Below are 15,131 nucleotides of genomic sequence, written 5' to 3'. Positions count from 1 at the left end.
TTGTAGGTGAAAACTTTAGGTCTCTCACTAGCATTCCACAATATTTGATTCTGTTTCTCACTTACGTCAAATAAAAGTGAATTCAGACAAAATGTGAGGAAAAAGCATAATAACATATAGGATTAATGAACTGTTTGCCCTCCATCTAATTCAGAGAATTTGCTGTAGTCAAAAGCTTCACTTCAAACAATACTGTAAAATCGTGAGTTCTTTGTTTGAAAAACATTCAGTATGCCCAGAACACAGACGCTAAAAATAAAAGACTTTGTATGAGGCATTATTTCACTTGAAACAAAACTGTTGAGCAGATTAATATTGAATTGACTGAAACTAGTTTTAAGCAAATGAAAACAGCTTAAAAATTATTGACTATCAAAACTTGTATAGAATGCTTGAAGTTTCTTAGAATCGGATGTGTATCCATGAGAGGTTGTTGTGCAAGCCCTACGCACTTAAAAAGGAATACCTGTTTCAGAGACACAACAAATCGACTAAAAAAAGACATTAAATCATTGGAAACCAGAAATTATTCCATATTTGACAAGATACATAGAAAAATACAGATATGTTGTGATGATTTAACAAGCCCCACCTGCTCCCACAGACTGACAATGACTCATGATGCACCTTCCAAATGGTCAAAATAGGTTGCAGAATGGAGAGTAGAGTGGAAAACTTACAATTACAGACCTAATTCAGTTGTTCTGGTCCTTTCAGTCATTTTGTGAGTGAAGCCTATGATTAAATGCTTACCCACTTCTCACATAATAGCTTGTTAACATCTCTGTTCTGTGTAAAGACAGGGTTGTCTACAGAGAGCCTGTAATACATCTCTCAATTGAAATTTAAGTAGATTTAAAAAAGAATTCTTTCCACTAGCTCTAAACAAGAATTCTATGCTTTTTTTTTTTTTTTTTTTTTTTTTTTTTTTTTTTTTTTTTTTTTTTTTTTTTTTAACTCAGCCATACTAGACATAATCCAGGTTCTGTAATTTTGTTGTCTGCAAATGGTTTAATTCCTGGGCTAATGTTAGACAAGAACGGTCTTGCAAACCTTATATGTAGATAAAGGTCATAGCCAAAGAAAAGTGGTCACAAGAAACACTTCACCTTAGGTAGAGAGAAGGAGAATTGAGAAGAGTCAGTCAGCATTAGCGTATATCTGGATGTTAATGAAACCATCTGGGCATCTGTGTATTTCAATTGCAATGTCACAGGAGTGGTAGATGATGCATTGCTTTCATGTTCATTTAACAAGTTCTGATCTCTGGCAGAGGAAAATATTCTGAATCACAACTGTGTTTCGAGTAGGAGAGAATCGTCTGTGTATCCTGGGCCTAAATTTACAGAAATTGTTGTGATAACTGAATTATATTGAAAATCTCCAAGTGATTAACAAGCATAAATAGTGTTAACAATTCGATAATTTAGCAGGAAAATAAGATTCAGTGTGCTGTTCACTTACACAGTGTTAATTTGCAGGCAGTAAGTGTAGTCTAGCTTAAGAAATGCAAATATAATTTGCATTATCCGCTGTGTAAATATATTACTTTTGAATGTTTCCTTCAGATGTAACTCTTGGACACTGGATGATTACAAAGTCAGCTACTTAAATACAGTTCTCCATTGAAGGGGTCAGTAAAAGAATGTGCTTATCCACCAAGAAGATGTGCTGTAATTATAAAACTGATTCACATCATAGTGAGAGATTGCTATTATGATCCACTGAATGTGCAAATAACTAACCAACCAACCTTACTGTAGTGAGGATTAGTCTGAGCATGTTATCTGCTGTGTTCTTGAATGGTTCACATGCTGGTAACATGTAGTTCCATATGTGCTGCTAGAAAATGCTATCTACTGTATACAATATTTTGTTTTATTGTATTTATATTTTTGTTTTTAAATTTAACCAAATGTGTAACTTGCAGTAAGGCGAAATGTTCTCTTGTGAGTTACCTTTTCTTCCACTGACCCTTTCAGTTTATACAAGAGTGTTAAAGAATCCTTGACATTCCATTCTTTCCCAGTGGTAATATCTGTTTTGTTTTTACTTTCATTGAGCAATACATAAGTTATAATATACATAAGTTATAACAATGATGGAAACTCCTGGATGGAACAGTGCATAAAATAAGGTAGAGGCAACCACTCATCCATAGTAGACTGATGTGTAGAGCATAGAGGCATGTAACAGAAAACTACATTAGCTTTGTAGCTCTTTCTTTTTATCTATTAAAAGAACATACATTTGTGCAAACAACCACATGAACACCCAAATGTACACTCCTGGAGGCCGGGTGTGTGTGTGTGTGTGGATGTGTGTACTTTTACAAGAGAAAGAGAGAGAGTGTGTGAAAGCTGTTATAAATACTGTTTTCTATTATGTGTTTCAATGCTCCATGCAGAAGTCAGTTGTGAATTTAACACCTCATGTGGCATGGTGACAAATTGATTTTGAGAAGAATGAATGTAGAATATGGCAGCTTGGTGCAAAGAACAGTTGACGGTTTTTATTGAACAATATAAACTCAAACTGTGTCTTTTTGACATCAGAAGTAAAGATTATCAAGACAGGAACAAATGTGATACAGCTTTAAATGAAGTATGCTGTATATTAAAAGAGTGCATGCCACAAATAACAGTGGACAAAATGAAAATGAAAATAAAAACTTCGCATTCAGAGTCCTATTGAAAAAGACATGCCATTGAGACCTCGAAAAGAAGTGGTGCATAGAGTGAGAAAGTGTATTTGCTGAAAGTATAGTTCATTTTATTTATATATTGATTCACCAGTGGTATGTAAGTAATCTGTACCAGTAATTTACAATCAAGACTTATGAGGTACTGAACGCAGTAATGTTACTGAACACAGTAATGTTCTCATCTGTCAGTAATTGCATTTTTTGGAATTATTACATGTTTCATGAAGGCTGAGGATATTTTGCCCATCTCATACATATTGCATACCAAGTGGAATAGTTTTGTCATTGATTTTATCTCAAGGATATTAATAATTATGAAAAATGTTATTTAATCCAAAGGTCTTCTTTCAGCTTGTGTCTTTCAGTGCTCTGTCACATTCTTTTCGCAATATCGTAGCTCCCATCTCATCTTCAATTTCTCTTCCCTTTGTGTAATATTGTCTTCAATACCGTTTGCCTTGTGTGGCTCTTCGACCTCTCAGATGTCCATTCTTTGCTTGCCATCTCAGTTCGTAATATTCATACACCTGCTTCTCTTTTCCTGAAACATCTCTACAAGTTTCCTATAGGCCACATATATCCTTCCATTGTCCTGCATGCTTCTACAGCCTCTTATTTCTCCTCCAACTGTTTCTGAATTGCCGTTTTGCACTTTTTGCCAGACTTTTTCATTAGATATGTGTATTCTATTTCATGTACTTAATTTGCTGCATTCTTACATTTTCTCCTTACATCACTTAAATTCTTTTTTATTCTCAGTAGAATTTAATAACGGTTATTTTATTTTGTGTCCTCTGCATTGTTGTTCATGATGACAGTTTAAACTGTTAATGCTTAACTAGGTTTTAGAAAATCAGTTACATGATGTGTATTTAGGCCTTCCGAGGAAAACTCACTGTGACATTAATATAAAGACTGAATTTCAAGCTATCTGATGCAAGCTTTGTTCTTAAAGGAACTACAAGATGGGGAACATGACACAGAGAGACATTTTCAAGTTTTACGTCCTTACTCCACTGTTCACATCTCTTCTTTTATATTAACTTCAAGAAGTATTATATATATAAAAGCTCCATTCCATTTGTTTGTATATATATGTGTGTGTGTGTGTGTGTGTGTGTGTGTGTGTTGTCAAAACTTTAACTTTTGATGAACATAATATTAATCTACTGACACTTTTTACTTCCATGTTGTATTTTTTTTATTTTTATTTTTTTTTAATATTTGTGATGTTGTGCACTTTTTAATATGTCATAATGCTTTGTTTTGTGGCCTTAATTGTAGAATATGGCATGTTAACTGATAGGTAAGGTAATATTTGAATTTGGGACAAAGTTCTGATAGAATCAATAGTATAAAATCCCTGTTAATTCAAAAGTAATATTAATATTACAAAGTGTCATTTCTTTTTCAGAATCAGCAAAATCCATCTAAGAGCCTTTTATCAGATCAAGTGGGTCTTCCTCCGGATCTATCAGAATTTCTTACTGTAAAGAAAACTACTACAGGGAAACAGTCTCCTGCATCTGTAAATGAGTAAGTACACAGAAATGAAAAAGTATATTATTGTAGTAGATATACCTTTATTAATGAGGACAATTCAGCCCATTCATAAGAGACTTCACATGTGTATTGCAGTTGTTGAAGCCATTATAATATTTGATTTTAAAAAAGAAGACTGAACATTTTGTTATGGTTCAGACAAATACTTCAGTTATAGAAAACACACACACACTCTTTTTTATTAGGTAATAGCTGAATCTCGTGGGAGTTTTGGACATTATATCCATATATGATAAACCCTTTTTTATGTGATTGTGTTGTAAACTAGAAAGTTGGTGAAACACACATTGGAATGAAACATAGTTCACTTTTTCTATGCGAACAAAGGTTTTACTTAAGTATAAACATGGAAACTTAGGTAGGAATTGTGTGTCCATTGTCTTCTACAGTATTTTCTTTATTTCTTCAGTTTAAAACATTTAATATCGTTTTTCTCCATTAAACTGCCCTGTATACATCTTGGTGTAGTGCCCAACAGTAGCCTCCAATCGTGTTTGTATTCCAGGAGCTTTGATACTGTTTTTCCACCACTTGAATTAATTGATGAAAGTTCTCACCTGTTCCCTTATTGACATCACCCAAATTGTTGGGGGGAAAAATGTGGGCGACTTCAAAAAATGAATCTTGAAACTCATCAAACAGTGCAACTCCCTGAACTTTCCTGCACTGAGGTGACAAAAGTCATGGGATAGTGATATGCACATGTAAGACTGTTGTAGTATCACAGACACAAGGTGTAAAAGGGCAGTGCAATAGCAAAGCTGTCATTTGAACTCAGATGATTCATATGAAAAGGTTGCCGATTTGATTATGGCTGCACGACTGGAATTGACAGACTTTGAACATGGAATGATAGCTGGAGCTAGACATTGCCTGCAGCGCCTCTTCTGGGCTCGTGACCATATCGGATGGACACTAGACAACTGTGCCCAATGAGATGAGTCCCAGTTTCAGTTGTCAACAAGGCTCTGTGGAAGCTGCTGGTAGCTCCATAACAGTGTGGGCTGTGTTTACACGGAATGGGTTAGGTCCTCTGGTACAACTAAACCGATCATTGACTGGAGGTGGTTATTTTTGGCTACTTGGAGATCATATAAAGCCATTAATGAACTTCATGAACCCAAACAACTATGGAATTTTTATGGCTGACAGTGCACCATGTCACCAGGCCACAATTGGTTTGAAGAACATTCTGGACAATTTGAGTGAATGATTTGGGCCTCCTGATTGTCTTAAATGAGTCCCATTGGACATTTGTGGGACATAATGGAGAGGTTCATAACATCCTGTACCGGCAACACTTTAGAAATTGTGGATGGCTATAGAGGCAGCCTCTGTGTCGAGTTGCTGCACTACACTGGGTAGGAGGAGGTCCGACACAATATTAGGAGGTGTCCCGTGACTTGTGGCACCTGAGTGTATAATGAAGGTACTTTTGTTGCCTAAGAACTTAGCACCAATCACTGTTCTTGAAAACCAAGTCTCCCTCCAACTCACTGTCAATATTCAAATGTGTAATTGATAATAATTCTTTGAATGTCACACCTTCTTTGGATTTTCTTTCTGATAGTGGTTGAGGAAATGTCTCAGAGAGATGCTTGGAACTTTGTCCTTCGTTGGATAGAGCTTTCGCACACTGTTTCATTAGGATCAACTTAATGTGTAGAGATAGCAGTAGAATTTCTTTTCGTAACCACAAGGTTCTTGCACAGGACATTCTTTTCGGATGCCAAAGATTTTCGTACAAGTCAGTTTATTTGGAACCAATCTTGATCCTTTATCCTGCTGTCCTATATATTATGTGAGGTGTTTGTTTCTTAAAATATGAGGTGATTCTTGTGTCTGTATAACAATAGTTTGACTGTGTACTTTCCATGCCGATTTTCTGGATTCCACCACCTAAGAGGTAATATCTCCTTTGAATCCAAAAAAATGTTATCTCACTTCATTTTCATAGTACTTGTCACTGAACATGCAATATGTATTCATTCACTTAAAATAAAAGGACAAGCCATACTGAGCTAACATCTTAATGATTCCATAAACAAGATGAGTACATCTATCTCCAAAAGTTCATGTAGCATATATTTAAATGATTTTCTGTTCCTGGAAAGTCTGCACATCTGCAAGGCAGGATGCTGATCCATGAAATACATATTGCCGTGTCCGAGCAGGTACTTCCTCTTGCTGTGTCGCCACGACTACTGTCCCATACTGGAGACGCACATTGTCCCTCAATACAGTTACAACATGCACAACGAAAGGAAAACTGACACACAGTATCTGTCCAATTGTATTAGACACATTATTTTATGTTGATATTTTCTTATTATATAAATTACTTGTGTTGTAAGTATCATTTTGGAGGGAAAATGTAGGGATACAGCTCATCCCTGTGGTGTGGCACCCCAATTAAGCAATCAATAAATAATATATTAATAATAAAATAAAATAATAAACAAGATAATAGTGTCAAACAGTGGAAAGTCCAGGTTGTAATATCAGCAATACTGTGAAAAAGGTAGATTGCTACTCACTGTAAAGGTGATGTGTTGAGCTGCAGACAGGCACAATGAAAAGAGTGATTGACAGGCACTATTGTCATGCATTCAAAGTGACACAGAAAACAGCCATGATATCTGGCGACAGTAACAGTCAAAGTTTACATGAGCTGATCGTTAACAGACTGACTGATGTAAAGTGCCCAACCTTCCCTGACTTCTATTCCCCCTCTCCTCTTGTCTGCATTCTCCCCACCACTCTCTCGTCATCTGCTCTGTTCTCCTTCTTCCGTCCATGAGCCTTTCGCTCTTCCCTGCGGCCTAAACTCTTATTGCTCCTTTTCTATACCTGCCTTCTCCCTTTCTTTTTTCCAATAGCCATGTATTTACTCATTTCGTAAAAAGATTACAATATTTATAAATCCAGCCCATACCTTTAAGAATTTCTATTCTTTTAATGTACATATAATTACTACTAATCATATTTCAATAATTTTTGTTTCAGAAAGCAATTGAAAAATTTGTCCATATTGGTTAAAATGATGTGTTAGAAATATTGTTTTAAAATCTAAACAGACACCCATAATGTATCATAGGTCACTTTTTCTCTGGTTATATTTATAATACTTTGATGCCAATAGCAAATCCAGAAATAATTATAATGTGGATATAAAGATAGAGAGCCTTGCTCCCCAAATAAGAGACACAGAGCAGGCATTTAGAAAGGATGAAAAATTAATTTAATTTAGAGCAAAGTAATTCTTCAGAAAACACACACACACACACACACACACACACACACACACACACACACACAGAGGTGGGGGGGGGGGGGGGACCACTGTTGACTTACAATACTGCAGTCTGCCTGTCCCCAGTCGTGCTGCAGCATTAGGAGACAACAGATTGTGTGTGTGTGTTTTCTGAAGGACTTTGTAAGAAAAAAAGCTGTTTCTCATCCTTCCTTTGTATCATTCTGCTGCACAGTATTTCTTCTGTTTGCTGTCTATCCTCATAAAAGGGTATCCATAATTAAAGTTACAGTTGCAAAACATTGTAGAAACAGAATGACAATGACTGCAAATGTGAACAGCATTTACTGACACTGTGAGAAACATCGTGGTGGTGGTGGGGGGGGGGGGGGGGGGGATTACCAATAGATGGCACTGTAAGCATCAGAATGTGCTCACCAACAGACAAGCGGCACGTGGCTGTTCTTTACTTTGCGTCCGAGCACGACTGTCTCCATGAAGGATTGCATGCTGTTTGTACAGCTCTGTTCCAAGAAATGTGACTGTGTGCCAATAACCTTGCAGAAATTTTGGGCATTCGAGGGTTTTTAAAACATTTTGGTCTGATGTCTGCTAAGCATCTGGGGAAAATTATTAAAAAATTTGAAACGGCAGATTTGTTTGAAATGCAGTGTTTGAGGGAGAAAAACAGTTGATCTGATGCCTATTGAAAATGTGCCCACAACATTGCGGGAGGGGTTCAGCAGTGGCGTGCAAACATGCATTGCACAGGGAATTGCCTGAACATTAGACATACCTGCGTGCACAATGCATAAAATCCTACACAACTTCGTGCTTTGCTATCCATACAAAATCACCTGTGTTCAGGAGTTGATTCATGCTAACATGCCAGAAAGGCAAATATTTCCTCTGGAATTTCTTGTTCACGTGGAAGTGAACAGTGAATGGCCATGGAACATTCTGTTGGCAGATGAAGCCCATTTCCATCTCCTAGGACATGTCAGTGAGCAGAACAGCAGAACATGGGTGGTGAAAAATCTGCAAACACACCAACCAATACCACTTCATTCCGCAGAGGTGACTGTGTGCTGTTGATGGCATCGTTTATCATAGGGCTGTATTTTTTGAGGAGATGAGTCCTGCAGATCGTGTTACTTGTACCATCACTGGTAAATGCTATGAGAGTCTTTTGAGCATCAACATCATTCCAACAGTTCAGCAGTGTGGATGTGGGGGTAGGATCATTTTCATGCAAGATGGTGCTCCTCTGCACACTGCACTGCCAGTGAAGTGGCTGCTGCAGGGGCGTTTTGGAAATGCTAGAATTTTCAGTTATCATTTCCCAACATCTTGGCCTTTCGGATCACCTGATATTAATCTGTGTGACTTTTGGCTGAGGGTTACCTGAAAGACAAAGTGTTCCGTGCTCCAATTATGAACGTAGCTGAATTGAAGACATGCATTGCCTAATGCATTCTGAATGTGACCCCGAGACACTCTGATCTGGCCCGCATCTCGTGGTCGTGCGGTAGCGTTCTCGCTTCCCACGCCCGGGTTCCCGGGTTCGATTCCCGGCGGGGTCAGGGATTTTCTCTGCCTCGTGATGGCTGGGTGTTGTGTGCTGTCCTTAGGTTAGTTAGGTTTAAGTAGTTCTAAGTTCTAGGGGACTGATGACCGTAGCAGTTAAGTCCCATAGTGCTCAGAGCCATTTGAGCCACTCTGATCTGTTTTGGAACATGCTGTTTCTCGATTTCATCTTGTGGCGAAAAAGGCGGACAGCATGTTGAATGTGTCTTGTGCCAGTCACATTATGCTTAAAAACCAATGTCATTTTGATTTTTATGCGGTTTTTTGCTGCAGGACAGTTAAAAAATGTCTTTTGCTTTTTATGAGGTCTTTGGCCTCAGGATAACTAAAAACTGATTTTTCCCATCCAATGCGGTACGATCTTGCCATGGTGGATGATACACAGGGTGAATCACTAACTATTGCCACCCAGAATAACTCAGAAAGTATGATGATAGCTGACAAGTTTATGGGAAAAATGTTGCATGGGACATTGGGGGCCATTATATGACAGTGGTTTTTTGTTGCTAGGTGGGGTTGCATCAGAGATATGAAGGTCAACTTTGTTTCTTTAAATGGTATGCTATAGTTTGTTACTTATTTTCTGATAGCGGCTATCGAGACGAATCCAATGATGTGTAACAGTAAGGTCTTTGAAGGTCAAGAAAGGTCACAGAGGTAGCATGAACATCCATTTACAGAAGGTGTTCGAAGTGATGACCATTGGTGCCAATGCAGTGCGGCAATCTTCTTATCATGGATTGTGAGTGGTATTCCTTATCACTTCGGCACTTATCAAAGCACACACTCTGACAGTTCTCTCCTATATATCGTGCAAATAGTAAATATTGGCCGAATACGGCATATCCATCTAACGTGCCATTGACCTGTAAACACCAGTCAATGGTTTCGCAATACAACACTAATAGGAACGGTAAGACTAGTATTGTCGAATGAAGCAAATGTGAATGATGTTTCCTTCGAAAAACAAGTCGATGTGCTCCTCATTTGCAGAGAATGCCAGTGAAATTCAGTGAGAGCTAGAGACTTATACACTGAAAGATATCTTCAGCGTACTCACCCTACATGTTGTACATTTAAATAGGTGTATGATAAATTGAGAACATCTGGATCTTTAATGCATTGGAAACATATCCAGCAAAGGGAAGTTACTAACGAGGAAACAGAAATTGGTACGCTTGCCACTGTGGTCTGAGATTCTTGTGTTAGTTTGTGTCAAATTGCAAGGGAATCTGGCATGAGCCAGAGTAGCATTGTTCGTGTTCTGCATCGCCATAAATATCATCCTTATCGTATCAGACTCCACCAAGAATTAACTGGTATGGATTTTATGCATTGCATTTAATTCTGCTGGTGGGCCCAACTTCAGATTCAGAGGGATGACACATTTATTAATTTGATTGTATTTACTGACAAGGCTACATTCACGAACTATGGAAATGTTAATTTGCCTAACATGCATTATTGGGCAACTGAAAATTCATGTTGGCTGCAGAAAGTTGCACACCAAAAATCGTGGTTGGTGAATGTATGGTGTGGGATTTTGGAGGACAGAATTATAGACCCCTGTTTCATCAAAGGAAATCTTAATGGTAGGAGGTACACAGTATTCCTGCAAGAAACATTAGGTCTGTTGTTGCCAGAAATACCTTTAGGAACAAGGAACAGAATGTGGTATCAACATGATGGGTGTCTGACACATTTTTCGCTGATGGCTAGAAATGAGTTGCAAAGACAATTCTCAAATCGTTGGATTGGACATGGAGGAGGTGTGCCGTGGTCGGCTGGTTCGCTAGACTTGATGCCTCTGGATTTTTTCTTGTGGGGATTCGTAGAAGACATTGTTTATAAAGACGTTCCAACTAGACCTGAAGATATGCGAGAGAGAATTATCAGAGCATGTGCTTCAATAAGTGCTGAAGTGATAAGGAATACCACTCAATCCACGATAATAAGATTGCCACACTGCATTGATACCAACAGTCATCATTTCAAATACCTTCTGTAAATGGATGTTCATGCCACCTTTGTGACCTTCAAAGACCTTACAGCTACACATCATTGGATTCGTCTTGATAACTGCTTTCAGAAAATAAGTACCAAACTACAGCATCCCATTTAAAAAAAACAATGTTGACCTTCATATCTCTGAAGTGACCCCACCTAGCAACAAAAAACCAATGTTATAATGTGGCCCCCGATGTCCCATGCAACTTTTGTCCCACAAACTTTTCAGTCCTATCATACTTTCTGAGTTATTCTTGGTGGCAATTGTTAGCAACTCACCCTGTATATTAATGCCATGATGTTTCTTCTTGTGTCAATAATATGTTGTTCATATTCTACAAAAACAGAAGTAAGGCCACAACTGAGCCAATTAAATGGTCGCTGCAATGAAGGAGGAGCTTAAAGAAGCTGGTGTGACTCAGGCCGACGTTATAAATAGAAAAACATTCGGATAAAAGATGTTTGATTGGCAAGTTGGTCAGAGGGAAATTAGAGAACAGACTGAAACAGTATGGTCTGATGAAAGAGAGAGACTTCATTCTGAAAGGATGAAACAAATTTGGACACAGAGGAAGGTTCAAATCTGACATCATTTTAGTAGAGGTGCTCTTTCTACAGTATTTCGAAAGTGGAACTTTAATTATGGACACCCTGTATGTATTTTGTTTCTTAGTAATGGGATCAATCTTTTTACTGTATAATAAAAGGTACTGCATAATAGGCATTAGGTGTACCTTCACTTACCTATTATGTCATCATCTGTTTCAGGTGTTCAGATATCGTGGAGAAGAACGATGTTATCTATGTTTTCACAGATTCAGGCAATCAGAGCGATGGAAATGTTGGTAATGATTCTTGTGACAGCTCTATAACATCATCACATCAAACATCATTGTTTTCTGGTTGTGAAACATCTAAATCAGAACCTAATATTTCTGACTACAAAGCAGCTGGCAGTTTTGGACTAAAGAGTTATTCCAAAATTACTCAGAAGGAGGAGACGTCGAATACAGAAAATAATACATTTGATGGGTCATTCTTTAGTGTTGAATGTGATAGTGAAAGACCTCATAAGTGTACTATTTGTAAGCAGAGATTTGAGACATCAGACAAACTCTTTATACATGAGTTTACAAAGCATAGCATAGAAAAGTTGCCAGACAACAAAAATGTTAGAAGATACAGAAAGAGAGAGCTACATAAGTGCGAAGAGTGTGGCCTAGTTTTTTGCGGGCTGAAACCTTATCGAAAACATGTAAAAGAACATCACATTCCCGCAGAAAATATATGTGAATTTTGCGGTGCCCATTATAAAATTAAATCCCAGCTAGAAATTCATAGGCGACTCCATACAAATGAGAAGCCATACACATGTACTATTTGTCAAGAATCATTTCATTTCAAAAAGGCATTGAGGCGTCACAAACGCACTCATATCGAACCCAAGTCTTTAACGTGCAGTATCTGCAATAAAACATTTGCCAATAGGAGTGCAATGTGGCGACACGAAAAAATACACTCTGACAGCAGAAACGTTTTATGCTATCTTTGTGGCAAAGTGTTGTCAAACCCCCAAAGTCTAAGAGTTCACATGAGAACACACTCAAGTGATAGGCCTTGTTCATGCCCAACTTGTGGTAAGAGCTTCAAAGACAATGTTTCTGTTAACAAACATTTGATAATTCACTCAACTGAAAAGAACTTCCATTGTGATATTTGTGGTCGAGCATTCTACAGCAAGGCTTTGGTAAAACAGCATAAGTTAAGCCATTCTGGAGTAAAACCGCATACTTGTGAGACCTGTGGTGCTGCATTTAATAGACTGGGAAATCTAAACCAGCACAAAAAGAAGCATTTATATGACTTTGGTAATGTTCAGGATGTAAGCTATGAATGTGTTATCTGTTCTAAGAAATTAAAGTCTGAATTAACACTTAAATATCACCTAGCAAAGCACACGGGGGAGAAAAAACCTTTTGATTGTGAAGTGTGTGGGAAGCGTTTTATTGCTGTGGATCCCTACCGTGTTCATATGAGAATTCACACTGGTGAACGGCCTTATGAATGTGATGTATGTGGAAAGACTTTCAGAAGCTCCTTCACTTTGAAACAGCATTCCGCTCTCCATAAAGATGAATATCCATATCCTTGCCCTTTCTGTGAAAGGAGATTCAAACGCCTTCAATCTCTGGTTGTGCATAAACGCACACACACAGGTGAAAAACCTCACCAGTGTCCAATATGCAGTCGTGCCTTTGCACAGAAGGGTGACATGCAGAAACACACAAAGACTCACACCAAAGACAAGGAACGAATGAAACAAGTCAGACTTGATGATGATGCTGTTGTTATGGAAATAGAGCAGATAACTGAGCTTGCTCTCAGTGATACAGAAATCACTAGTGAATTTTTGATAGATATGCCTATTGTTGAAGTGGAAACAGAAATTCAGCAAAATGAAATTCATGTGCAAATTCAGCCAGATGTGGAGTCCGATGTGACAAAAAGTGTTGCCTCTCATCTTCAAGCAGACATCCGTGAACATATTGCCACTGATATTCAGTCCGTTATACATTCTGAAATTCAGTCTGCTATTCATCCTGACATACATTCTGTGATTCATTCAAATTTATAATGACATGAGCATCTCATACCCAATTAATTTATTTTATAATGGCAGTCTGTATTATATGGTATTAAGACAGTAATTATTACCAGTATTTGAAAAATGTAATAATATTTTATTATATTATTTTATATGCATGTATATTTAATAAAAAATTAATTTATGTTTTCTTTATACAATTTGTCCTGTTTACAGCAATTTCCTTTCAAAATGTAACAAAAATTAAAAACTCACATAATTTTGTTTTGGCCTGCACCCTGCCACCTCCTTCTTGATACCTTTCCCGATTGCATTCAAGGTAACCACTGTTTGTGTCAACTTTTTCTAACATTCTCAACATTGAAATTATGACAGAGAAGTGTATTACAATTTATCTAATCTGTCTATTTAGATGATAGTGTAATACACCACCTTTTACACGTTACGATAATAGAAATTGTTCTACAGAACAGAAAGAGTTGTCAAGGAGAAACTTTTTCAGTTAGTTTTCAAATTCTACTATGTTGTCTGTCAGGCATTGTGACCACTGGGTAAGTTATCAAAACTTTAGTTGCAGCATTGAGTGCCCTTTTTTGTGCTAAAGGTGACATTAATGCCAAGTAATGAATGTGCTTTTTTTTCTTCTGTATTGTAACTATGTACATCGTTGTTCCTTTTGACATTTACTTAATTGTTTACAGCAAACTTAATGAGAGAGTATGTGTACAGTGAAGCTTTAGTCAAAATGCCTAACTACTTGAACAGATGTGCACAGCGTGATTGTGCATGAGCACCACTATTATTTGTACAGCATGTTTTTGAGCAATGAAGACTTTTCCCTTGAAAATGAGTTACCATAGAACATTACTCCATATCACATTATTGGATGAAAATATGCAAAATATGTAAACTTGCTGACTTGCCTCTTCCCAAGATTTGCAATGATTTCTAAGTGCAGATGTGGCTGAACTTAGTTGTTTTAGGAGCTCCAAGATGTGCTCTTTTCAGTTTAAATTCTCATCAATATGGGCATCAAAAAAAATTTGCTTTTTCCATCCACTTTATTATTTTCTTCCATGTGTTACACTCGTCGTTGGTGTGGTACCCATAGATGTGCAGAACTGAGTATTTTGTGCCTTTTTAAAATTGAGGGTGAGACCATTCACAGAAAACAACTCAATGATACTTTTAAGAACAGTGGATACTATATCTTCTGTTTCTGTGAGTAGGCTTAGGTACGTTATTGTTGTAGACTGAGGTAGAACATGTGAAATTTGTACTAGACAGGTTCAAGGCAGAATAGATTGTGGGAACTGACTAAAAGTAACAAGTAGTAGGCAAAATGGGAACAGCTCATCACTTCTTCATCTACATGTGAGCTTACAGTATTGAATAAATTTGACTTGTTACCT

The 15,131-nt window shown here is 37.4% G+C and overlaps 1 protein-coding gene across 1 annotated transcript in view; it reads left to right on the top strand.

Annotated features, from left to right (window-relative positions):
• LOC124612516 (zinc finger protein 182-like) overlaps positions 1-13,914 on the top strand; it is a 149,766-nt gene extending 135,852 nt beyond the window's left edge. Inside the window, exons 5-6 of the mRNA XM_047140770.1 lie at positions 4,119-4,240; positions 11,883-13,914. Coding sequence (XP_046996726.1) covers positions 4,119-4,240; positions 11,883-13,749 — 1,989 coding nt within the window. The 3' untranslated portion in view covers positions 13,750-13,914. The remainder of the gene's footprint in view (positions 1-4,118; positions 4,241-11,882) is intronic.
• The last annotated feature ends 1,217 nt before the right edge of the window (positions 13,915-15,131 follow it).

This window comes from Schistocerca americana, chromosome 4, assembly GCF_021461395.2.
Source record: "Schistocerca americana isolate TAMUIC-IGC-003095 chromosome 4, iqSchAmer2.1, whole genome shotgun sequence".
NCBI lineage: Eukaryota > Metazoa > Arthropoda > Insecta > Orthoptera > Acrididae > Schistocerca > Schistocerca americana.
The sequence above is the reverse complement of the archived record's forward strand: the minus strand, read 5'-3'. Positions and strand labels throughout refer to the sequence as shown.